The sequence below is a fragment of the Pipra filicauda genome, unplaced genomic scaffold, assembly GCF_003945595.2.
Source record: "Pipra filicauda isolate LSUMZ 115617 unplaced genomic scaffold, ASM394559v2 scaffold6_size6359152_pilon, whole genome shotgun sequence".
In the NCBI taxonomy this organism is placed as follows: Eukaryota; Metazoa; Chordata; class Aves; order Passeriformes; family Pipridae; genus Pipra; species Pipra filicauda.
The window spans coordinates 3,248,047-3,274,503 of record NW_024104865.1 but is presented as its reverse complement, the minus strand read 5'-3'; the positions used below and the strand labels follow the sequence as shown (position 1 = coordinate 3,274,503).

The 26,457-nt window shown below is 40.7% G+C and overlaps 1 protein-coding gene and 1 long non-coding RNA gene across 3 annotated transcripts; one reads left to right on the top strand and one right to left on the bottom strand.

The window, feature by feature from the left end:
- Positions 1-664: 664 nt before the first annotated feature.
- Positions 665-13,912, bottom strand: DCAF4 (DDB1 and CUL4 associated factor 4). 2 transcript variants are annotated; one of them, XM_027749209.2, is made up of 13 exons: positions 13,529-13,912; positions 12,187-12,284; positions 10,516-10,673; positions 9,430-9,509; positions 8,663-8,765; positions 7,592-7,735; positions 6,885-6,934; positions 5,533-5,612; positions 3,870-3,965; positions 3,657-3,754; positions 2,786-2,962; positions 2,007-2,121; positions 665-1,068 (listed from the first exon to the last, which is right to left on the bottom strand). In XM_027749209.2, exons 1-13 carry the CDS (start codon positions 13,630-13,632, stop codon positions 875-877), a joined length of 1,497 nt encoding a protein of 498 aa, XP_027605010.2. In that variant the 5' UTR covers positions 13,633-13,912; the 3' UTR covers positions 665-874. The 2 variants fall into 2 exon arrangements, with proteins under 2 accessions (XP_027605010.2, XP_027605019.2); XM_027749218.2 differs by lacking the exon at positions 7,592-7,735 and having other exon boundaries at positions 13,529-13,911.
- Positions 13,913-14,107: 195 nt separating this feature from the next.
- LOC114002454 lies at positions 14,108-19,319 on the top strand. The gene is made up of 3 exons (XR_003545871.2): positions 14,108-14,218; positions 15,719-15,783; positions 17,603-19,319. It is a non-coding gene; the product is annotated as an uncharacterized LOC114002454 (long non-coding RNA).
- The last annotated feature ends 7,138 nt before the right edge of the window (positions 19,320-26,457 follow it).

Here is a 26,457-nt window from a genome sequence, read left to right as displayed (position 1 = left end):
TACCTCTGTATGCAAAAGCCCTGACTTTGCATGGGTGATTTCAAATCCTAAAGAGGGTGTGGTCTGTCCAGATTGGGCTTGTGTCCAGCTACAGCTGCATGAGCAAGCCTGCCATTCCAGTCTGCTGATCAAACTCCATGTTAAGGATGTGGGCTTAGGTAGGAAGCACTATGAGAAATCAACAGGGACATTTAGCTTTGCTACTGGACCAGAAAAGGGGCTTTGTTCTATGCCTGTTGCTTTTTAAAGGGAATAGTGGCAGGACAGTAGCATGCTACCATCATCTGAAAAGGACAAAGTTTAGTATGGCCCAGCTCAAACGACCAACACTGTGAGTGAGGAAACAGCTATTCCTTGGACTGCTTCTGACCATAGATGTAGCAGAGGCAGTTGAAGCAGAACCCAGACCAAAGGTACTCCAAAAAAAAAGCCCCAGAACGCTTAAAGCGTCAGCTTCTCAACTCCAGCTGCTTCACTCTGCTAATCCACTCTGCTGGGCCAGCCTAGTTGCTCAGGTGGATGTAACCACAGCTACCTATGACTAAACTAGGATTAAGTTAGAACAGTCTCTTGGCAGCAAAATCAGCTAGCACAACACCGACCCTTAAAGTTACCCGCTTCACAGGCCTTAAAGTTAGATTTCAAAGAGGCTGAATATTGCCTACAGAGTTAATCAATATTCAGGTTTTATTTACAAGAGGTCTGAGATTTATACAGCAAGATTTGCTAAACCTGCTGAAGGAGGTTCAGAATTAGATGGGTAAAGCAGATTCAAGAGCAGCACATGACTCAATAGCTTGATGACTGATGTAAAACTTTTGAAGTCATGTATAGACTGGCAGCTTTGTAGACCAGGTCTGAGGGGAGTATTGTGTCAGATATAGGAGAAGTGGTAGAGGTCCTGTTTGACAGCCATGAGTAAGCCAGGAACTCCTCGGCGACCCCCAAGTCTTGAAGAAAACACCACACTAGGAATGGCATCTTTGGATGATGGGTGGGGAGAAGGGATGGTTCTAAGCAGATGGGTGTCATGGAGACTCCAAATTCTGGTGTAGCAATCCTGACCAACTGGAAAGGAAACAACAAAATTCAGCATTACACAAAAATTACTTTACATGGCTCTGCAAGAGTATCACCACAGAAGCAGAAGGTCTATGGGGAAAACACCCTGACTATTTCTACACACACTAGATGCAAAGTGCTTATCTGTACTTTATGAAACAGAAATACTGCAAAAGTGGGAAAAATGTACATTTCCTATTAGGCAATTAAAGGTATGATAAATCAGTATTTAAAGTGCTTTCTCTTTATCAAGCTCCTAAGCAAAAAAAGGGGAGAAACATTCAGTCAAATTAAAAAATCTTCTCATTATTCTGCCACGTATTGACAAATCCAAGGAGAGAAGGTCACTCTCTTTACAGTGACCTTGTGAAACTTAGCTATACTATAAGGATTTAGGGATTTTGCTTCATTTATTGCTACTTTTCCTCCCCCCACCCCAAATATAATAATATTAAAAATATCTGACTGTAACCAAGTATATTCAAAATGAACCTGAGTGGTATAGACAGTTTACAAGGAGTCTGGCTTACATGCCAGTGCTTCAGTCCGTCACCACGTTATCCACTTAACTACCAACTAAACATATACACGTTCTTTAGTCTCTATATAATCACCAGAATGTTTGTTTACATGTTGTTTCCCTGAATTTCAAAATCAAGTATTTTCTGCTCTACTCTTGAGATGTACTGTACAAAGGATAATGGGACTTTTGCAGGACACAGCAGATAAAGCTGTTAAGCGCTACACAGGAGTGATTACAGTAGGTGTGCATAACATAATTTCTTAATTTTCATAGCATATTACAGTATGTTTAAGGCTAACTTTCTTCTGAATTTTAAAGAATTAACAGCTTTAGAGTTTCCAACAGCTGTAGCTAAGAAATGCCTCTCAGGCATAAGAAAATCACTGCCACACAGTCTACGAGGAGGGGGGAGTCCACCCACCTGCTGTAAGAAGTCCTTCCTCCTCATTTACATGCAGAGGGAGAATAGCATATTCATTGTGATGACCGTGGTACTGCTTCACACACTTTGTTGTTCTCAGGTCCCACAGTTTTATCTGCAAGTTGAAGGAATTGTTTGAGAGAGGATATGTTAAAGCAGAGAGCACTTAATGGTTGGACCTCTGAGAACAGGTCCAGAAGAGGGCCATGAAGATGATCAGAGGGCTGGAGCATCTCTCCTGTGATAACAGACTGAGAGAGTTCAGGCTGGAGAAGCAACCTTCCAGTACCTAAAGAGGGCTACAAGAGAACTGGAGAGGGACAATTTACAAGGGTATGTAGTGATAGGACAAGGGGGAATGGCTGATAGGACAGGGGCAATAGCTTTAAACTGACAGAGGGTAGGTTTAGATTAATATTAGCGAGCTCTTTAATGTGAAGGTGGTAAGTGACTAGAACAGGTTGCCCAGAGAAGTTGTGGATGCGCCATCCCTGGAAATGTTCAAGGCCAGGTTGTGTGAAGCTTTGAGCAACCTGGGCTAGTGGAAGGTATCTCTGCCCATGGCAGGGGGCTGGAATTAGAATATCTTTAAGGTTCCTTCCAACCCAAACCATTCTATGATAAATCAGTGGATCTGGAAGAGGATCCATATATGGAACTACCACTCAGTTCCACACAATGTACTAAGAACAGGTATCTGCCCTTGGGACTGGGATAAGCACCTGTCAATGCCCAGACAGTAAAAGGAACAGCATATCCTAAACACAACAAAACCATACCTTTCCAGCCATATCTGCTGCCATAAGATAATGTTCAGCCTCCATAAGGTGAATAGATGTAACTGCTGAGCCATGGAAGAGACGAATTGCTTTCCAGCTCTGTCCCTTTCGGTTACGTTGACGCACATCAATGCTGAAAATCTCACCTGAACGGCAGCCATTGTAAAGGACTGGGGTCTGGAAGAGTCCAAGAGAAAGAAGCCTATTATGTAACATCTGTAAGGATCTTACAAGGTATGCAGACAGAATCTGTGTCACGTTTTTGAGCTCTGTGGTGCAGTTTTCGAATTATTTTAACACAGGCATTAAGAAGCAGAATTTTTATTACATGCTGCCACGTTTTTCAGCTGACTCATTAGTTTCCTTCAAACCTCAACTATTTAGCTGTAAAAGTTTGGCTATGTAAGTAGGAACTTAGTCTAACATAACAGCAAAACAGAAACTGGAATTCTCATTTTCTGATTTCACCCTTCTCACTAAATCTTTGTGAACAAGTCCATTAGTATTTTATGGGAATTTTCTCCTTCTTGGCGGAGGCAATACACTGAATATTAACAAAATGAGGTTATTTGCCAAAACCAAAACAACTTTACAACACATTATTACTGTGCTCTTTGTACTTCTTTTGTTTTCTTTTAACCTCTGTAATATTAACAAAAATTACCTCTGTTGCCACAGTAATCAGTTGATCTTTTTGCTGCTATTCAATGGTGCAAGCATCAGACTGCATCAGCTCTGTTGTGAACAGCCATCCAACAGTAGCTATCATCACACCCTTTTGTACAGCGTGAGGAGCCCCATCACAAATAGAACAAAGAGCCCATGAATTAGGCAGCGCTCTGAAAAAATGAAGGGTGTATGTTCTCCTTACCTGTCTGGCAAACTGTTGTGCCAACACATCACTACTGGTTCCAAACGTCTGTCGATGCCCTGTCACTACATTGGTCACAAGAACTCGTCGTGTCAGGCCTAAGGAAGACAGGTTATGTTAATTTAGCTGTAATTCAAGTAGCAGCTGGGAGATGAATTCAATAAGTCTTTCCCACTGAGACAGAGGGGGTTGCTAGCCTTGCAGAGAGATCACCTGTGCTGAAGCAGTTGTCTGCTTGGGGATTCAGGCACCAAGCACAGGACCAGGCAGTGGATATCTTGAAACTGCACAGCATTCCAGGTCGATCTCCTGGAAGAGAGGAGCAACACATGAAGTGTTCATAAAACATTAGGACGGAATGATAACTCAGAAAGGTTCTTAGACTGCCATACTTCTTTTAACATTTCAATCTGAAGCAGAGAAAGTGTTACCCATTTAGTGTCCCTCTGCTATTCAAGAGACAGGAAACAGAAGTGGGACTTTATGGCTGTAAGCAGGACACCTACAGTCTATATATATCAATAGATGATATTGAGAAATAGATGATATTGTGAAATTTATTCAGTAGTCAGAGGGCTGACCATGGCAGGAAAGAGAAAAGTAACACTCGCCTCACAGCACTAAGTAAGCTATTTTTAAAGACAAGTGGGCTATAGTAAAAAACATTTACTTTATAAGCTACAGATTAGCCAAAGCCTAGCCTAAAAATTCTTGGCCAGCCTATTAAAAAAAAAAAAAAGTTTGATTAAGTAACAATACACTAGATTTGACCTTTACTCATGTAGCTCCTGCATAAAATTTATGTCAATTAGTAGACTAGACTAAGTCCTCAGTTTTCACTTCCTTCATGGCAAATCATACATAAGTGTCAGGTAGCAGAGGTGACATGGTTAAGAGCAGATGGATAACATAGTTTTAGACAGGATAAGTTCTACTTTGCTCCTGGCAGCTACCTAGCAAGGTTCCCACAAATCAACTCTTTAGGAGAGTGAAGTGGGTCAAACTTGGAAATACCTTAACAGTCAGTAGAATATACTAGACAGAAGGATTTTGATGGAACTCACAACATCTAATTATGGTGAAGGGCTTAAAATGTTCTACAGAGCAACTGGGCATGCTCAGTGACTCTTCAAGTTCATGCTAACTCTATGCATATTTTTTAATGGCTGCACAAAGAGCATGACATTAAAAATTTAAAATAGGTCCATTACTCTTATCTATCACAGATTCCCTCTGTATAAACTTAACTGATCATATCTGAATGGAAACCAGATTAGAGGACTGCACTCTGTGACTTGAAGAAGCATGGTTCCAACAACTATCAAAAAAGTCCAATTAATAAAGTCCTGCCCGCAAGAACATTCAACAAATATATAGATACAGCTAGAGCCATCAGACATAGAATTCTCCCAGACAATCATCTTGACACACAACTGAGCATAAGCCTGTACAAGGAGCTACGGGCTGAGACATCTACCAGCTTTCCACCTTTGATTAATCCACTGAGCATATTCGAGTAGCTGCTATGAGAAGGGATTCTTGACAGTCTATAAGGAAATGTGAGTACTTCTTGTGTGTAGCTTCTGAGTATTAATAAGAGGCCAAGCTACTCATGGAAAATCTCAAATGTTTACTTTACAAGTGAGGTGTTCTGCCAAAGTCAAGTATTGCAGCAACTAAAAATAAACCAGTGTTTTGAATACTGCTTGTTAACTAAGTCTTAAGTTCTTCATCATTCAACTTCTTATGCTGTTTTACAATTTCCAAGACAACAGTTTCTCCAACTACTGAAAATGCTGAAATAATCTTTCATTTGTGCTCTTTTCATACCATAACTGCAGAAATTGTAGAAGAAAGGCCAACAAAAACACCCTACCTGGGTTAGTGCTGCTGAACAATGATGCTGGAAGCAGACTGGCACAGCCTGGTGTTTCTGCAATTCCCATGAGACACAGCTTGCTGAAGTGAGTTAAGAAAAACAGATTTCGCCCTAGAATGGAACAAGCTGCCTAACATTTATAGCTGAGAAAAACAAAATGTTCTGACACAACCACAGCTCACGATACTTCCTCTTGAGACTTTTGATGTGTGTTACAGTTTACAACTAAGTCTTGACTTTTCATTTCTTTCATAGGAATGAGCTAGAAAGAACTAAAATTCTTGCTTGTGTATTTTCAGTACCAGAAAGGTAAGAGAAGAGGAATACTATGACATCTTACTAGTGGTAGGGGGAAAATTAAAAAAGCATGGCCTACATAGATCATTCATAGTGTCATATGCTGATGACACTGCATTAATATAGATCTGTTTTTCACGGAGATAAGTTGGAAAAAGGGGAGCATACATTGGTGAGGCAAGGAAGACTCAATTTAGATTACATTTAAGTATTTTATGAAGACTATACCAGGTATAAACAGAATTTGAAAGCTGCATTTCAAGTTCAGTGGGGTAAATCTGTAACACGACTAGAGGAAAGCTTGAACCCACCAAACCATCTGATAACAAACTCCTCCTCAGCCGTGGGCACGCATGGTGAGCTCCTGCCCTCTGATGGGTCGGTCTGGAATTGCCTGGCTTTTCCCAGGGGCCATTCCATATTTTACTATGTAATTTCTTTTGGCATTTTAATAGCACATCTGTTGTCTGCTATCTCCCATGTCAAAATTCCATTTTCTTTCTCTCTTCTGAGCTCTGCACTATCCATTACTGCTTCCTCTACCATCAACTTTTCTTCTGAGACAGACCTACAGAACATGCTGACAGTTGCAGAACATGATGCCAATGAATTGCTCCCATTCTCCCCAATCAATGTGGGAATGTTTTTAAACAGAAACAAACCAACCACTTTCAAAGAGGTTCACTTCAGAGAGAGGTTGTTGCTTTAACCCTCTGCTCCTATTCTTTTGCCTCAGCCAATTTCTAAACATGAGGTCATTTTGGATATAGCATTTACATACACTATTAATGAAGTGGGAATTCTCCAGGGCAGAAAAGATGGTCTTTCATCTACTATTACACTGGAACAGTTCTACATATATCTATCATAGAACCATACATCTGTCTCATTAACTCCAACACCTTTCAACTTTTATAACTTCCTCTGTTTTCCAGAAAACTTATTTGCTGGGACAACTACACAAGAGGGATTCCTGGAAGTTAGTTCTTCTGTGCAGTATGATGCAGACTTGAGAAAGCTGAACTGCAATTTTGCTTTTTTTAAAAGGATATAAAACATGAGAATCTGGATGAGTCAATGATGCCCAGCACACAGAATTCACCTTCAGACACAAGAAGACATACTATTTTTGTCATCGGCTACTCAATTAATGAAAGATTATTTCCATGCAAAGATGACACCAAATTAGGCACTAGGCACAATTCCTTAGTCCACTACATAGCTCAGTAAGAGGCACGAGCATTTTAGCCTCATACTCCTCTTGTAATGACAGAACAGCACTGAGAACTCTGACCAAACACAGACTGAGGCACCAAGCACATCCTATTACTCAAGAGACCATCCTTAAAAGAATCTGAGCATGAAGAGATTATGAAAGCCTGTTTCAAATATGTATCATGTTTAAAAATAAACACATTTGCCCAAAATTATTTTTAAGAAGCATGCAAATCCTGGTAGTTTCTGGTAGTTTTCCCAGCTACAGTCCAAATCTGAAGTAAGCACTATCCTTGGAAGCTTCTACCTAGTCTTGCATCCCAGTTGTAGCATAACATTCCTGAGGACTATCACTGGTACTGAGGACTTTCCGAGACAAGTTTACTGTGGTTCTGTGTTTATCCGAGCTTCACATTTGTACATTCTTCTCTTCTCTTCTCCTAACCCCTTCCCCAACCCTCATGGCATTTCTGCCTGAGCCTCCCAAGGCTCATGGCATTCCGAGAATGCAATAACCAAAGGAAGGAGGAACAGAAAATAGTACTTTGCGGTTTGTGAAGTAGAGGTTGTCATACATCTCCACAGTGAGAGACTCCTTCCCCAAACCGCTGAGATTGATGATACCATATTTACATCCTCCATGCTCTACATCGTTCACAGTGAATATTCGTTCACAAGCAACATCTGCCTGTAAAATAAAAGCTTACCGGTCACACTTACTGGAAACTTACAGGAAAAACAGCTTGAGGGAGCTGCATTAGGTCTAAAATGAAACAACACATTAATTCTGATCCGTTTAACACCACCTGCTTTCCATTCACCTCTAAAATCAGTGGCCAACTCAGTTTTTCATACATGCACGGAAAACACAGGGGTAAGAAAAGGATTTAGTCCTTGGCTAACAATAAATGATCTTGCCAATTTTAACAGCTCTATACACTTACACTGGCTGACTGGTAAGCAAAGACTGCTATTGGTAGAGGACACGAAACAAAAATTTAAACCTTATCAAAAGCGATCATGGAATTCTCCTGCTGTTGAATCACAGCAAATAGGCTGGTGCTACATTTTAACTTTTCTGACACTAAATTTCCGACTCCCTTCTGGCTTCGGCTACCTACGCAGTTTTCTGTTTACAAGGCCAGGAGATGGTCCTGGAAAGCTTCCTATGTAGCCTATGAAAGATATTTTGCTCCAGATCATTAAATGAATACTGACGTTTACATAGACCCTCTGGACCACAGGCTTTGCCACTCCCAAAATTTTTCTCTTTAATTTTCTTTTTTCTCTTCATCCTCTCCACTTGCCCTCCCAGTCCCACAGTAATGATCCACTCAACTCCTGTTTACTTCCAAAAGAACATATTGATCAGATAAAGAAAAATATAAAAATCACTGTCATATCCAACCTTTTTTATAATTTTCCTTTATCGGAAAGGAACAGCCTCTCCCTACCTGTTTAAAATTACTGAGCACAGATTTTAAGAACTGACACAACAGGAATAACACATATTTGAAAGCAAAATTAGGTCAATGTGATCTGATTACAAGAGCCTGAATTTTCACTGAAGATAAGCTCTCTTTATCCTAAAGACTTATCATTTCTCATAACATACCACAATGATTTTAAAATTGTTGGTTCCAGCAACTGAGGAATCTGGACTGTGAATTTCTATCTTCCTCCTCTGCATGCAGTTCACTTTTAGTTCATGGACTAGCCTGTAAAAACAGGTGGGGGGGTGAGGGGGTTGAAGAGATGAGAATTCAGGTAAGCCTGAGTTTAATGCCTATGAAAAGAATTCTGGACACCATATAGAACTGCTTCTCAATCACAGAAGAGAAAATGCCTGAATAACTAGCATGCTAAAATTTAACTTATATAACCCATGAACATGTGCATCTTCCACATTCACAGAATTTCATCCTGTTATTTTAAAGCCCAGCACATCTTTAGTAGCAGAAACAACACCACAGAAGTCACTAACTTAACTTGCCTTCTGCACTGTTACTGGATCTGAGCTACCTTATCTATTCTAATTGGGGGGAAGGGGAACGGTCACATCAGTTGAAAGGCATCCATCCAAAGAAAAGCTGTGCTGTATTCCTGAAACACAATGTGGCAAACCAGCATATTCATATACATACGTGTGTGCACATATAAAGTGAATTTTTTTTGGAAGTGAAATTGGGAAACAACTTTCCCATTTGAATTCTCATCATTTTAGTAACCTGATTAGAACAGAATATAACCTTTTTGCTAATTTTAATGAATATATCCTTCCTTCTCCTAATGGAAGAAGAAATGCAAAAAAACCTGACAGAAACAGTTGCACTAACAGCAGAACTTGGCACTGAAAACAGAGGGCAAATCAAGTCATTGTACCTGCAATAACTTGAGCTGAGCAAACCCAGCTGCCTTTTCTGTAACAGCACAGATGAGTTCAGTCCAGCCCTTGTTGTTTTCTGGAAGAGAATAACATGGAAACCTACTCAGTTATTTGCTGGTTTATGATTCGAACATGGCTGTGGGTCTTAGATGTTTGGGATATGTAGGTAACTTTTTCCTTTAGCCTACATAAATTAAAATTTTCAGAACATCTATAAAACACTTTCCAGCACCATCTCCATGGTCTCCTACAGTAAGCAGACAAAAATATATTCCTGTGAAATGTGGGGTGCTTCTATAAATATAAAAGCTGAAGAAAAAAACACCCCAAAACAATAGCCATTGTTTTCACTCTACATAATCAGCAGTACCACCTGGAGGTGTGAAGTCACCTTCTGGCTTTGCTATAACACCTTAAATTCTTATTATACAGCAAAATATTCTATCGCAACAACATTGCTACTAAGCATGCAGTCTTACTGTTGCACTGAACTGCAATTCAGTTTCTATTCCGTTTCTATTCTCCCCCACAGCAGGGGGGCTGGAACTAGATAATTTTTAGGGTCCCTTCCAACCCAAGCCATTCTATGATTCATAATTTTTTAAAATTTCATGCAAACACTTTCTGAGGAGACCAAAGGATAGAGCACTTTGCAGAATTATAGAGTAAGAAATCTTTTTTATAATGTTCAGACAAAGCAATCATGTGAGAGTCAAAATGTTCTTCACAGTGGAGACTAAAGAGCTGAATAGCTGGTTGGAGCACTTAATTGCCTAAGGAAAAGAACACTGCTCACTTATTCCAAATGACAGCATACTGAAACCTGGCATCCAGTGTTCTGACTCAAATGTAACTGTTGGACAACTGCAATTTTGAGCACAGTTCCTGTCTTTTTACAGGTTTTTTGTTTGTAATGACTTGATTTCATTCCTGTGTGGAACAGTCAAATAAAAGGCTTCAAGAACTATACATTCTTAGCCAAAAAAGAAATCGAACTGTGTCAGAATTGAAAGGCTTTAGTTTATAAGCTGTCCTGGGCCAGAGTACAATAAAGCCTAATTGCAATCTTTTTCAGAACATACCTTCTTTTGTTTTTCTTCCTCTTCTAAGAGTCTCAGTCTTTTGCATTCCATCACCTTGCACTGAATGCTCTCCTTGGTGAGTGGGTTGTAGTTATTATGTCCAGGCAGCAGGCGAAAATAGCGGTTCTTTTCTGAGTCATAATAAAATCCTGGCAGTTCTTGGGGGGTGGGGGAGAAAAAGTGACAAAATCACATGGATAACTAAGTTTGTTTATGGCTCTTTGATATTGCAAGTCTTCATGTGAATGTCAGTCACAAAACCCAAAGCTCTTGCTCCCAACAGGTCCCAAGTATGATACACAGATTGGGAATAGATGAGCCACTTACAGGAGAAAAAAAGATTATAGCTTTTCAAATGCAGTGCCATTACACAGGTACAAAAGGGATGTCACCACTGACCAAGAGGAAATTCAGACAGATCAGAAGAGCAAAAGAAGAAAGGATTTGCTGCAGAACAAAAATGATCTTTCTTCATAAATCAATCATGAGGGGACATTCTTAGTTAAAAAACTAGGTAGGACAGTCCCAAACAGCAGCAAAAAAATTGACAGTGAGGTATCACACAAACCAAAATAAAGTGATTCGCTTCCCAGAACAAGATACTTTTTCTTCAACACATAGGAGAGATTTAGATATAATCAAGAGTACATTTGGCTCCCTATCCAAGGATAAATTGAGATGAGAAATATTCAATTTTAGTGCTTCATTGTCTGGGTGAATTCAGAGGCAGACAGATAAAATACTTTGACAGATTCATAATGGTACATTGTTTCAAGACAAAGGATTTTATTCAGAAGAGGCAATTGTTACATTTCATTTCGAGAGTTTTTATTTAAAACTTTATCTACTACCAGAATTTTCATTTTAGGTTCAGTGACCAAAACTTATTCAGGTCAGGAAAAATAAAAAGTTAGTCAATGAATTGGTAAAGGTAATAAAAGCACACTACATTTAGTACACAGAATCTAATTACATAGCAATAAATGTCTTGCAGGATACATCTCCTAACACAATCACAACATAAAACATTGATATACAAAAACCCTCTGGTTTTGTCTGTTGTTAAGAATCAGAGGTGTTTTCAGGACTCTCCTGTTGCAGAGAAATACACGTTTCCACAGGCGTAGCTTTTGCTAGCACTATTTAATGAGTCAGGAAACCAGAACATAAATGGGACATCTTCCTCAACAGCACTGATACTTCATCATTTGTTGTTAATGAACAAATATTTAGCCAGAGTGTATTTCTTACAGACTACAAAATACACTGAAGGCATAAAGAGAGATGATTCTCCAAAGTGGTGGATCATTGTGCCTTTCAAAAGACTGAATAACTGGATACAAGTAGTAATTTCTTACATGCTTTCTTATTTTATTTGCTTCCTTAGTAGTTAATTTTCTTCCCAAAGCAGCATTTCTGGAGGGAGAAAGAAATTTCTCTTTTTTCAGCTTATATCAGCTTGGCTAAGCACACAAATTTTTAAACATGAGAAGCACTTCTGGGCCTGAAAGTGATTTGGGCCTGTTCTCCAGATCCTCACTCACTATATCTTTTTATATCACCTGATATTACTTTCCTGTAACACCAGACTATTAATGCAGCTACTACTACTTTTTTCCTTCAATCAGCATATAGAAACTGACTTTTTTACCTGTAAACACCATCTCTTACCTGCTACTACAGAGTTCTGTGTTGAACTGGATGAAGAAGGATCTCCACTGCTGCTGGGACCTGCATTCACTGGGGTCTGTGGTTCCTCCTGTTCCAGACTAAAAAAATAGCATTGCCTTCAAGACAGACTCACAACTGTCCTACACATTTCCCACAAAGAATCTAGAAAGCAGATTATTATTGACATAATTGGAGTACTGTTTTGCAGTGCTGTGATAAGCACACTCTGCATGTCACCATACATTAAACTATGAAAATCAAACAATGAAAATATTCAGCTTAAAAACCTCTCAAGAACATTAGAAATAAAGGCATCCTAAAAGCCTTAAATTACTTGCTAAAACATTAGAGGGGGCTGCTGATTCTGCAAGCACCTTTAACTCTTTCTGGCAAAAGATTAACTGGGCAATTTTACCGTAGGTGAAGGTGTTTTGCAAGAGTTTTAACTTATTGAAAACAAAACAATAAAGAAATTCTAGTTCTAATACCAGCTCTACTGCTGTTTGATTATACAGCTTTGAAAATAGTTAAAGAACACAACAGATATACAAGGGCAAAAACACCCTAGATCAAACCCAAGCACTTAACTTTAAAACTCTTTAAGAAAATTCTTTTAATTCTATACTCACTGAACGAGGGCCCGTTTGTGTTTCTAACCCTTCTTATACAAGTGAAACTAATGTGGCAACTCATATATGTGTGTCTCTTTCTCTAAAAGTATGTATAATAAAAAAAATTTAGCGCATTAAAGCAAAGGATTGACATCTTTTCGTCCTGCAAGAGGCACTAATGAAAGAATATGAGAATGAAAAAGAACCATAAAACCAGCTCCAACACAGGCAAGTATAAGTTCTAAAGTATAAAACGCACTTTTCTGAAAGAATCAGTTTTCAAGGCTGGTGAAACTTTGCTTAATTTTCCTGATCTGCTAGATATGGTACTATTACCACATTACTTAACGTGCTTTCAAACATTCAGGAAGATTCTTTAATGACAGTTTTTACACCAGTAGACACTAAGGCACAAAATAAACGGGCAGTTAGAATGAAGCACTGACATTTTTCTTCCCTGAACTATCTTTGCATATTGGTGAAGAGTTTAGGGACGACCATGCACACCTGAAAGGACTAGCTCACGCAACCACATCTCAGCTTAAAATCAATGTACAGTTGTAAATATATAGTAAACTTCCAGAAATCAGTGCAATTCCACTCTCACTAGGGATGGCAGATATAGCTCTCAGATATACCCTCATAGTCCTAGAAAGTCGCCATTCTGCAGATTTAATTAGGCATGACACGCCACGGCTGAACCCCTGCCAGCCCACGGTGCGGGTACTCGCCTTCCGGCGCGGTTGCCGTGACGGGATCTCCTGTGCCGGCGGGGGCCGTGCTTGGGACCGCTCCATCCACGCTTTTCCTTGCCTCGCCCGTAATGCCTCCTCATTTCTGCTTATAAAGCAAGTATACACACATGCTGCACCTCTGCTTGCCTGGAACGCTCCAACACACAAGGCAGGTCTCCTAAGGCGACCTCTTTTCAACCACTTATATCCTGTAACGACCAGGCCCGCCGACCGCCCGCACCACGGGCGCTCCCCTGCGCCTGTCGGCTTCCCCGCTGATCCGGGACCAGCCCCGCGGCTCTCCTCGCGTCGGTGAGGCCAAACACCCCGGAGGCAGAAGGACAGTGACGGCAGCGGCGGCCGCGCGCCACCACCGCGTCCCCAGGGCCCCCCGCCCGTCCCTCACCGCGTCGTCCCCGCGCCGCGCCCCGCCCGCCCTGCCGCCAGCGCCCCGCCCCCGCCCCTACGGCGCGCCTCACTGGCCCGCGGCCGCGCCCGCCGATTGACGGACAGCTCCCTCGCCCAACCGCAGGAGGTCAGGCCAGCGCGTGCGCCGTGCGGGGGGGCGGGGCCGGATCCCGGGCTGTGCCGGGTGCTCCGGGGCGGCTGCGGGATGAGGTGGCTGCGCGTGAGGGTTTCTGGAGTGCGGGGATGGAGTTTTTGGGCAAAAAAGGGTCGCTTAGCACGGTAGGGAAGCAATGCAGGGCAGAGAAGAGAAAGCCTGGGGGTGGCTGGTTGTGGCGTGCTTTGAGTGGTGCCAGCACCGAAAGGGTACCGCTGCTTCTTTCTCGCTGGGTGCCTACAAGCCGTCCTTTGGCTCTGGGCAGCTGTCAAGAATTTAGAAAAAGAGAGGTGCTCTCTCTAAAGTGACCTTCCTGGCTGAGGCCTCTTGATAATTAATTTCCTTTTTTTTTTTTTTTTTTAGCCTTCTACTTCTGGGCAGCAAACAGCTGGATGGGTGGTATTGAGACACGAGTGCTGGGGCAGCTTTGGGGGGTGTGCAGCGATTGGACAAGGTGGGAGGGAAAAATGGGGGCTGCAGCAATCAGAAGCAACTCCTCAGTTGCTCAGAGCAACAAAGGGTGTAATGATAACCACCCTCTCTTTGAAGTCAGCGTAGTAAACCCCTTTTCTTCTTAATCACTGATTAAAGGTGCCCTTAAGCTGTTTTTGTACAGTGGCCTTCCTCCTCCCCTTCCTGTTTATGCAGCAGGTTGGAGGTGAAAAAATTAAAACCAGTATGGTAAAAATGTTTGTTCATTTAATGGATGATTAAGGTTAAAACAAAATGTGTGCTATAGTTAACAAAAAAATTGTGGAGAAACGAGTTTAGCCTTTTTGCTTCCAAAAAGATAGGGTTTTTCTTTTTGTCACTTTAATAACTTAAATAAGAAAAGACCAGTACTGGAAAAAAGGCAGTAGATTTTTGTTCCTTTGGATGGTTAGACTTTGCACTAGTTTGCTGTTGTCACTTGGCAGGAGAGTAGTTTTTGGGAGATAGTATTTTCTGTTTCTCACTCTCATGGTCTATGTTTACAGCTCAAAATGCTTAGAGTTAAAGTAGCCCAGGAAAGGAATAATTTAAAGATATCAACAACTGCACAAATCACCTAGTTTGTGAACTCTTATTTCTTTGTCTTTACAAGGCAGACCACCAGCATGGTCTAATTCTAAGGCATATTTTGTTGATTAGGTCTGTTTCTCATAGTGGTTTAGCGATACTGATCTTTAGCTTCTGCAAGATAATTTTGAATTTTAATACAGTAACAGGGGAAGAGTAAAAGCACCTATAGAAAGCTGCATCACAGTTTTTGTGAACTGTTAAGTTGTTAATACTGTCACTGGTGAAGACTGGATTGAAAATGATGATTGATATAGTATTGGTACTTGATGATTTGTATGTGAATTTCCTACTGAGACATCTGTGGAATGTTCCAGGGAAAGTTTTTTTCCTGGTGTTTGCTGGCTTGTGGATAATAATCCAGAATGTCTAATGCTTTACAGTAATCTTATTCTCTGCTTTGTTCGTTGGCTTTGTTTCATCTTTTTAATTTCTGGTGCCAGTGAGCAACATTCCAGGTTCTGTGACCAATATGCTGCTTCTAAGCTGTGTGATTCATGCCACTGAAATAGTTATCATCAGGGAAGAAGTATATTAAATAATTTGTTTTATCACTTCTATTGCAGATATTTACTATGAAAAGTCATAAAGAATAGACTGGAAGATATTTCAGAGATAACTGGTTTCCCATGTATGTGTTTAATAAAATGTACAAATAAAATATACACATTTACGCCTACGTTGTTCTTTAACAATTGTTTGTCTAACCTCTTCTTAAAGCCTTTTTGTTTGGTTTATTTTGATTGTTTTATCTCTCACTGAAAGGTTTCCTGATGTGTTACCTGAATACCTTATTGCTGCAATTTAAAACCAGTACTGCTATTCCTTCTACCTTCTGTGGATATAGAAAACAATTTGTTACCTTGCTCTCTGCAACTGTATTCCATATTTGAAAATGTGAAAATGCTGTCTCCTTTTGAATCTTGTCCTCTAGATTAAAGAGTGGCTAAAGAATGCTAATTCACTAGGATATTATAGATGACAACTTTTAGCTTCGATTCTTCCTTCCTTTTTGGACCCTTTCCATGGAGAACACATCTTTTCTTGAAGTGTGTTCCCCAAAACTGGATATACCGCTACTCAGCTGAGGCCTTCCTAATGCTGAGTGTGTTTTGCAGGCTGTGCTCATGTTGGAGTTGTAGGATGTCCTACTGCTGCACAGCAATGCTAACTTTCATGAAGCTTATGCCCAAAAGGGATGGGTGACTTTCAGTTTGAGAACTGCTATACAATCAGTTGTTTTCAGTCTGGGTTTGTGGAATTGGCTATGCTTGGGCTGGTAGCAGTGGAATGCTGCTCATCTCAAGGTGGTTCGTGAACAGGTCCAGGCCACCTGCCCTGCGGAATGCACTCTGCCATCGTCTCCTCTCTTTACCTTAGCTGTTTTTCTGCTTCTGTGATTTGAGGGACTGGTTTTATACCTCTGTAGTCCATTAAATGCATATGTTCAGACTATATTTATTTAGGTGATTAGTTAAGTTTAAAATACAATTGTGAATTGCTTTAAAACATTCTGTGAAGACCAAACTTTGTCAATAACATTAGACTTTGTGATTTGAACGTAGGTTTAGGATTACCGCAGCTTAGTAAGTTGCCTTTCAGCTAAACTGCAGTACCTGAGCCTGTGTTCATTCTTAGCAGTTGCATCTCAAAATTAAAATCAATTTGTCTTAACTCTTCTTTTGCTGAGGCTTAAGCTACGTATTTTGTCTCATGCTTGCTGGGGATTAAACCTGCATTCTGCCAGTTAAAGCTCGGCTTACATAAGGCGACTCATTAACCTTTGGTAAATGGGAAGTGTACCCAGGCCCATGAATTACCCTGGGCTTATGAAGGGTAATCAAAAGCAGGATTTTGACTAACAGTAGAATTTATCTTTGTTCTAATGCCACTGAAATCAAAGCAATTTAAGAGCCTGTGTAACTTTGTATGGTTACTCTGCATTACTCTGCAGTAATAGTATCAAAACTCTTTGGTGCTTATGAATGTGAAAGTTGCTGTTTGCCATTTTATCTTAGTTCTTAGAATATTCTGCTGTCCCACAGGCTCTGCTGTTGATGCTGAAAATCACTTTTGGGCTCTCCTGCATTAGGTCATAGAATCATTTAGGTTGGAAAAGACCTTTAAGATGATCGAGTCCAACCATTAACCAAATACTGCTAAGTCTAGCAATATCCCTAAGTGTCACATCTACGAGTCTTAAATACCTTGAGAAAAGGTGATTCCACCATTTCCCTGGGCAGTCAGAACCAATGCTTGACAACTCTTTCAGTGGCTATTGGGAAATTTTTTTTCAATCTAAATGAAGGAATGAACCGCTGTAGAATTTAAGGATTTAAGGTGATGAATTATCACAGTTTGTATAATGATCAATAGCTTGCTGTGTTTATTCTGTATCTGTGTGTATTTCACTCTTCTGCTTTTTTACTTTGTTTATTTTAAATCTCTAGCCCCCAGAGTAGTCCTGATTGTCTTGGAGACGCAGCTTCCTTCAGGATCTGCTGTGCGGAGTAAGGACCGGAGTGGATCGGATTCACCCCAGGAGAGGGCAGCAGTGTGCTTGCACAAAATCGCCCTGTCTTGGCTCTGTAGGGTCTTTCTTTTGTACCAAGTATCGAATTCCTATTAAATCAATTTTAAAAGCAGTACACCAATGAATCCCTTTGCAACATTACTTAAAAATGTATTTATTTGTATTTAAAGCGCTAGGGTCCGGGGACACTGATGTTGTGTATTTTAGCCAGGCTTCCCTCCAAGGAAGAAGGTGAAGCTGCTTTCTACTGGTATCAGTTTTCCTACCCTGCAGATCAGAGCTCATAAAAAAAACCTCATGAAAACTTGGCAAATTAAACCGAACTTTCACAGTTTATATAATTGCATTAGCTAAGAGTTTGTTTTGTTGTGGTGATTGATTGTAGGAGGGGTTTTTTTGTGTTTTGTTGACTTTTTTTATGTTTGGGTTTTTTTTAATCCAGTACTTTTGACTGTTAATATGTCAAGGAGTACTTGTATGCTAATTAGTGACTCCTAGAAATTTTGTGGTAGGTTCTGTATATATCAGCTCTTAGTATTTTACGTATGTGTGCTCTGACACTACATCTGCAGTCTTTTCCAATCAGGCATCCTTAGGAGTGAGACATACGTTGGTCAAACCTTGCTTTCTTCTCAGTGTTTTTTTAGGAGAAGAGCTCAGATGTAATTTACTGAATATTCTGATGAGTAATGAATTAATTTTTTTTCTGTGGATCAGGAACTGCTGCCACTGGTGGAGGGACTTTCTGGCTTTTGATTATAATCAGAATATTGACTGGAGAATATGCAGGCCTAAATGGGTTACAACAATTTACATATTTTTGTATATTGTTAGAAATGGGGCTGTGGTTCTGTGGGTCTCCTTAGATAGGCTGGTACATTTCAGGAGATAGTCTCTGGTAAAAGTCCATCTCTGAGACCTTCATCCTTGTCATGGTTTGCCCTCTTCCTTGGGAGGCACAGATGACTGGGCTGTGTTTGCCACCCCAGTGATTGCATGTTGCTTCATGTGTCTGCAGTAGCCCAGTGCAGAGCAGTGTCGCTGCTGCTGCTATGAAACAAAACAACTAGAATCTCTAAAACACAACAACCACAAAACAGAAAACCCAAATCTGAGTCCTATTAGGCATTAAGGGAACAGTTGAAGGGAGACTCCTGATCAATGTAGCAGCAACCTAGTGAATGCAGAATGGCAGATCTGGTGGCTGCTCTTGCCAATTTGTAAGAGAAATGCAAGTGTTTATCACATGTGAGTGTTGTAGCTTGCCTGGGTATTAGAACCCAAGAATCCAGGCTAGATCATTACTAGGCTGCTATACTTGTGTATAAAAATTGTTATTGCAGGACAGGTGTGATCTTAGATATACAGAAAAGATGTACCCATGCTTGCTAATTACTCTGTTCTGTATAGTCAAAGTCAAATGACTGAAGTGATAGGTTTACTGAGTTACTTTCTAGCATGAGAAAACAGCACAAGATTGGGAATTCAGAAGATAAATCTTCTACCGTGACAGTAACTCACTTCCATTTTGCATATGTGGATTTAATTTGAAATCCACATTTCAAATCAGGGCATCCCAGTGCCCTGAGCTGGAGGACCATGACTGTGAGAATAAACTCCCAGTCGACCTTGAACTTGTGTGGGATTTACTGCTCACTACAAATCTATGGGGCCTGATGGGATTCATCCAAGAATACTCAAAAGAACTGACTGATGTCATCATGAGGCATCTCTCAGTGAGTTTTGAATGGTCTTGGGAATTTGGAGGGGTCCCACTTGACTGGAAGATGGCTAACATTGTCCTGATTCTCAAAAAGGGCAAAAAGGATGACTCTGGAAACTACAGGCTTGTCAGTCTCACTTCAATGACTGGTAAAATTATGGAGAAGATTATTCTTGGAGGTATTGAAAAACACCTGAAGGACAACACAGTCATTGGTCACAGCCAGTGAGAGGAAAGTCCTGTTTGTCAAACTTAATTTCCTTTTATGACAAGGTAGCCAACATAGTTGATCAAGGGAAGTGAGTTGATGTAATCTTTTTGGATTTCAGTAAAGCTTTCATTGCTGTCTCTGACAGAATCCTTCTGGACAAAACGTCCATCCCACAGCTGGATAAACACATCATGTGGTGGGTGAGCAATTGGCTCATGGGTCAGGCACAAAGGGTTACAGTGAATAGGGTTACATAAAGCTGGTGACCAGGTCACTAGTGGGATTCCACAGGGCTCCATTTTAGGGCTAATTCTTGTCAACATCTTCCTAAACCATTTGGATGCAAGACTTGAAGGCGTACTGAGTAAGTTTGCTGATGATACTAAACTGGGAGAAACTGTTGGCTCTCTCAAAGGCAGAGAGGTCCTCCAGAGAGCCCAGGACAAATCAGAGGGCTGAGCAATCACTAACTATATGAAGTTTAACAAAGACACGTGCTGGATTCTGCATCTGTGCTGGGGCAACCCTGGGTGTACATATGGACTGGGTAATGAGGCACTGGAGAGCAGTGCCATGGAAAGGGACCTGGAGGCCCTGGTCAATGGCAAGTTGAATATGAGTCAGCAGTGCCCTGGCAGCCAGGAGGGCCAACCGTGTCCTGGGGGGCATCAGGCAAAACATCGCCAGCCAGTTGAGGGAGGGGATTGTCCCACTCTGCTCTGCACTAGGGCAGCCTCACCTTGAATATTGTGTGCAGTTCTGGGCACCACAATATAGGAAAGCTCTTAGTGTCCAAAGGAGGGCAATGAAGATGGTGAAGGTCTTGAAGGGAAGCCATATGAGACATGGCTGAGGTCACTTGGCTTGTTCAGCCTGAGGGCGACTGAGGGGAAACCTCATTGCAGTCTACAACTTCTTTGTTAGGGGAAGCAGAGAGACAGGCACCGATCTCTTCTCTCTAGTGACCAGTGTCAGGACCCAAAAGAATGGCATGAAGCTGTGTCAGAGGAGATTTAGGTTAGCTATTAGGAAAAGATTCTTCACCCAGATGGTAGTTGGACACTGGAACAGGCTCCCCAGGGCAGTGGTCACAGCACCAAGCCTGACAGAGTTCAAGAAGCATTTGGACAACACTCTCAGGCACACGGTGTGATTCTTGGGGTGGTCTTGTGCAGGGCTGGGAGTTGGACTATGATGATCCTTGTGGATCCTTTCCAACTCAGGGTATTCGGTGATTCTATGAAATCTCTCTCCCTAGAAAGATAGGCTGAAATCCAGATGCTGGTGCTAGATATTGTGCAGGTAACTGTGTATATCTTAAGTGAGCTCTTGTTGACCCTGATTCTGAAGGGATGTTAAAGGTCCTTTAGTTTTTGCTCTAAAAGGCATAGTTTACTTTGCCATTTTGGTTCAGGCTTGTTACTCCTGTGATGTAGCACAGGCTTCTGCACACCTGCTAGGTTTTGTAAGTCTCTGTTCCAGAAATGGCTGCGCTTTCATCCTACATTTGTCTTTGAAAATAGCAAGCTGTCTTTTGAAAGGCAAAGTTCTAGATACACGGGTAGTCCTTTTGAACATTTTTGATGTTTTAGTTAAGTATCTTAAATATGTTTTATGTGCAGCATGAACAGTTACTTAACACTCTGAAATTTCTTTTCTTGTTTTTTGACTTCTGTTATTATTACTTGTAGGCCCAATCTAAGAACTATTAAATAGTATAGAAGTATTCACCTGTCCTGCTGATGGTATAGGCATATGTAAGTTGTGTGTGTACACACACAGATGAGCATATCTCAGTCTACAAAACCAGACCTTCTTGAGGAGATATTTCAGTGTATAGAATGCTGATTTGAAAGTGATACCAACAACAGAGATATCTATGCTCTGACATATTTCCTGTGGTGCTGTAGGTCTGACATGTCAGTTCAAAACAAAAACTGGCCCCTCTGACAATTTTATTGCTTTTATGCCTTTTTTTTTTTTTTTGTAAAAGATCATGTCAGGTGGTAAAATGATCTGTCAAACTGATAGGGATGCTAAAGAGGCTTTACACTGCAAGAACACAGAACTGAACCTTATATTCTTTGCAGAGCTATTGTAGAGTAGAATATCCTGATGAAGAAACCTATGTTGAATAATGCTGTCCTACCTCTTTCTAGGGGGAAAACTTCAGATCTGCATTGGAAGGTCAAGTTCCTGGCATAAATAATGCTGTCTTTAGAATAGTGGCAGCTGTCAGCTTTTTCCTCTAGACTCATTTGTGCAGCTTATGGGCCTCTAGTACACAAAGTGCTTACAGTTACAAGATTGATTTCTAGCCTTGTATTTAAAATTTGCCAATGAAAAGAACTAGTCAGCATGTCCAAGGAAGTATTTTCTTCTGTGGTCAAAATCTTGTGTGTTGCTTTGTACTGTCCCTTGTCTGCTTTGGTTATAAGCTTGTACTTTTATACAGAGGGAGGTGAACTGCTTTGCTTTTACACATCAATAGCAGATGTCAAGGCTCTGACAGTTGATTTCCCACTGGAAGAAAAATTTGTGACACGGACCATAGGAATCATCTTTTTTTAGTAGACTTCTATATTAAATACATATGGCTTTGAACAGATGAAGAGACCCGATGATATTGCGGGGAAAAAACCCTTCTTGGGAGATGTCAATCTGGAAGTCAGTGTTTTGCTTTCAGAAAACAACACTTTATCTTTTGACCATCCTTCTTGCCCTCCTTTGTGCCTTTTCTAGCTCTAACAACTGTACAAAGTATTGAGGAATTCGGCACACTATAGATTCTTATGTTGTGGCACAGTGCCCAGAGTGTGCCTTCTCTGACTTGTGGTTCAGTAATGAGCTGTTCTCAAATAATTCCTGGTTATATCCCAAGATCTTGTTCTTGTCTGAAAATGAGTAGTTCAGAGGCTGAAGACGTACATGCAATGTTAGGACTTTTTAATTGTCACTTTGTCACACATTTTACCTGTGTGACATGTCTTATGAGTCAGTTTCTCTTCTCTCCCTGCCCCTTCCCCTCATCTTCTGAAAACCTCCAAAATAAAAAATGGGAAAGATGACTCCTCCTGAGTTCAGTTTTGTGGGAATAATAAAGTTCAGTTCCCAAGCTTCTCTGCAGGTTAATTGAAAATAGTCACTGAAACTCTCTGACACCTTACAATACCCTTTCAGTAGGTAGACTGAGCAGAGCTTGCTTTAGGGGAGAGCTTGGAAAAAATCCATTACTTCCAGGTTCCCAATTTTAGTGCTGATGAAATAACTAGGACTACACTAGAAATGTAATGTGACTGATAGTAAATGGTTACAGGCTTTCTGAATCAGTGCAAAATGGTTTGATGGAAAGAAAAAGTTTCACTGGAAAGAGGTTACTAAGTGGCCCTGATTTCTTTCTGACTGTTGCTGGTAGTGGCAAGCAGTGCTGCAGGGACTGGAAAAGATGTTATTAAAATTTTTGTATGCAGCCCATACACAAAGAACATGGCTGTCCCTGAAGAGGATAAGAGCTTGGTAGTTGCAGTTAAAAATAATTTATTCAGGATCAGTTAATGCTGCAGAATCTGGTGGTCTCTTGTGCCACTGGCCTGTAGTGAGCTGCAGTATGCAAGGTGTGGTGTAGAAGAGATGCATAGCTTTCTGATTGCTTTCTAAATGTGTGCCATGAAGAGATTGTATTAGTGGTGTTACAGTAGATATAATCTAAAGATATAAGCAATGTGATAAAGATACTGTTTTTATCTATACTGTACTAGTCTTAACATGTTAGATGTATCCTACCCATTAGGAGGAATGGACTCATAAAAGTTCCAATTTAAAGTCACCTCTGTAGTATTTCTTAAAACATTAATAGGCTACGCTGGCTTGTGAAACCAGCTGTTTCCACTTCCATTTTCTATGTTCAGAGAAGTGACCAGCATTTATGTTGTGTTTGCATGACAACTTTGTAATGACAGCACCAGTGGAAGGGTAACTTAGCATCAACCTCTGGCTGCATAAGTAGCGCTGCTATACCTCCAGTATATGGAACAGTGCCTGAGACAGTAAGTCCTGTCTGATGGCCCAGCGACTCCTTTCTCGTGCTTAGTTATGTGCAGCTTTGTTCATCCATGAAGGTTACAGTAAGCATGACACTTGGCCAGTGTGGTTCATGTGGTAACTTGGCCCAGCTTGCTCAGCTGGCCAACCAACCAAACTGCACACAGCCCCAGTTTTGGTGTGTGTCACCGTGTAGGCAGCAAGGAGGCAAGACTGGCCATGGAGTAGGAGGACACACCCTAGATCTGATGTAAAGCCTATTTAATTCTCTAGAAGTATTTTTATGGAATGTGGATTAGGTGCTAAGTCCTGGAATGGTGTCTAAAGGTTTCTTATCTAAGGACACCAAATCTCCTGAGACACAAAATGCACTTCTTAATTTTGCTAAGCCCAAGCAAACCTATTGACTTAAAGTATCAAAATAATATGCATGTTACAATTTTTGGTAATTTATAAGTATTCTCGGTCAGACTTGTTATGTGACTACCTAAATTAATCTGAGGGATGAATCAGGCACTGTCTTATTTTTGGGTGTAGTAACGTGAATATGTCCTTTAATATTCTAATATTAATGACAAATTATAGGTCTTCATTTATTTGGCTTTTTCACTGCCCTTTGGTTCAACCTGTTGCACCACCTGCTTTCCTGTAGGACACTCATTGCATGCACATCCCTTTTCACAAACACATGGATAGCAGTCTGGATTGGTTACTGTTGTTGGCTTTTTGTCAGGCTGGATGTCAGGTAGGATGTCATCCTCCTCTGCCACTAGCTGGCTGAGGTGTGAAGGGTTGGGAGGGTTGAGTAGAAAAGCAGGAATTTGCTCTTTATTAGTGTGAAGTGTCCTGCCCAGCTTCCACAATGCTTGAGAATAGTACCAGGTAAGTTAATACCAAAGCCAGTGACAAACTGTTTCACCATGGTATCCTTTTCATAGGACTATCCTTCAAGATGTGTCAACTTCAGTAGAAGCTATGCTAAGTGGAAGGGCCTGAAATGTTTAGGCTGCTAAATTTTTTTTTTCCCCTGAAGACAATTGGTTGGGCTGAATGTTGTATTTACCCTTTGTTCTTGGAGGAAGAGTTTGGAGGGCTTTTTTTGTAGTCTGACGATCAAAAAAAAAAACAACCCCACATTAATTGTTGATGTGTTAATTTTTCTGATTTAAGGAATGAATGTTTCCATAAAAAGCTTGAAACTACTCTGATAACTGGAAACAGTGCCATAATGTATGGACTCTTAAAATGAGAAATACCTACCTGATCTTGAAATCATAAGTTTGCATTTGTAAAGGGTTTTCATTGGATGATATTATTGGATTTGGCTTTTTTTCGAGCATTATAAACTGAGTGACACTCATATTTATGAAAAATCAGTTTAAATACTATAATAGGCTTCTTTGTGATTTAAGACTTAAATAAATGTCTTGTATGCTTCTTTGGCTCTATAGGCTGTAACTAAAGTCTCATGTTATTTGAGACATACATAGTAAATCCAGGGTGACCCATACTACAGGTTGTTAATCTTTCTTTAAAGATCACTGTATGGTGAAAAATTACTGACCTTTATAGAGATGTCTTGTATGTTTTTCATCCTTCTCTTACCTGATTTTTCCTGATTAAAAATTTTGGCCTGAAGACACTTCTTTCTGTATAGGTGTTCCTCTGATACTTTTGTTTTGTTCTTCACCAGAAACATCATTATCATCATCCATACAAAACCAGAGTTGGTTGCTGTATGAATAATTCTAGTGTTACAAACAGAACTATGATTTCAAGTGAACAGAGCAAAAGCAGATAAAACACTTCAAAAATGGCTTTCAAGGGGTATCTCAGTACTAGTAAAGCAAAGTGAAAATAAAAACGAATAATGCTGTGTATATAGCACTGATTATTTTTTTAAAAACTTGTTTTCAAGTGTAGTTTTGAGATGGTCCCAAGGCTTCCAGCCTGACTTCAAAGGCTAAATGATACTCTCTAGATGTCTGTTCATACTTGCATGTGCATTCCCAGATGCTGGAGAGGGACTGTGTGTGTGTATGGTCTAAATATAAGTCTTGAGGTGTAATGTCTTTGTCCTGAACGCTATGTATTTAGCGTTCTGGGGAAAAGCAGAATGGTACACAATAGTCTCTCACAGGTATATATAGATATGATACCATATACACAATGTATTAAAAAATAAAAGTAATAGTATGGTTGCAAAGTCTAGCAACCATACTCCCCCCCCCAAAAAAAAAAATAAAAATTAGGAGATGCCAGAACAAAGGTTTCTTTAAGAGCTTTAATTCTTCTACTTTGTGTGGATTGCATTATAATTCGTCCTTGCAACTGATAACTGTACCCTTTCTCCCACTGCCCTGCCACCCTTGTACATTAGTAGAGAAAATACAGAGAGCAGAAGTGCACTGGTCTTCCCTGCCCTGCTACCTGCTGCAGCTGTGACTTCTGAATGAGGAACAAATACTGCAGAAATACAGGTGGAACCCATGGGAATTTGGTTGCTGCATCCCAGCAGCTTTCTGATGGTACTTTTTCACGGCTCAGGCGAATGATGGCGTGTTTTCCACTGAAAATTTGTAAAGCCATATACCTAGCACAAAACTCACCGAACCGTCTGAGTTTCAAAGCCGTGAAGATGTAGAGTCGCCAGACGTTATTGTTGCCAAATTTAAGGCACCTCGTTCGCTCTCGCTGCCGGAAACACTCAAATCTTCCGAACGCCGAAACTTTAAAAGCGACGCGTGTTGGTGCCGCGCGGGGGCGCGCCAGGGCCGCCCCCTCGCCGCCCGCCCAG

Excerpts from the sequence above, each read along its gene's own strand:
- DCAF4 (XM_027749209.2), bottom strand. The coding sequence starts at position 13,632 with ATGAGGAGGCATTACGGGCGAGGCAAGGAAAAGCGTGGATGGAGCGGT. Across the intron at positions 7,736-8,662 it reads ACAATTTTAAAATCATTGTG|GCAGATGTTGCTTGTGAACG; the intron begins GTATGTTATGAG and ends TTTATTTTACAG. Across the intron at positions 3,966-5,532 it reads GTTCAGCAGCACTAACCCAG|GAGATCGACCTGGAATGCTG; the intron begins GTAGGGTGTTTT and ends CCTCTCTTCCAG.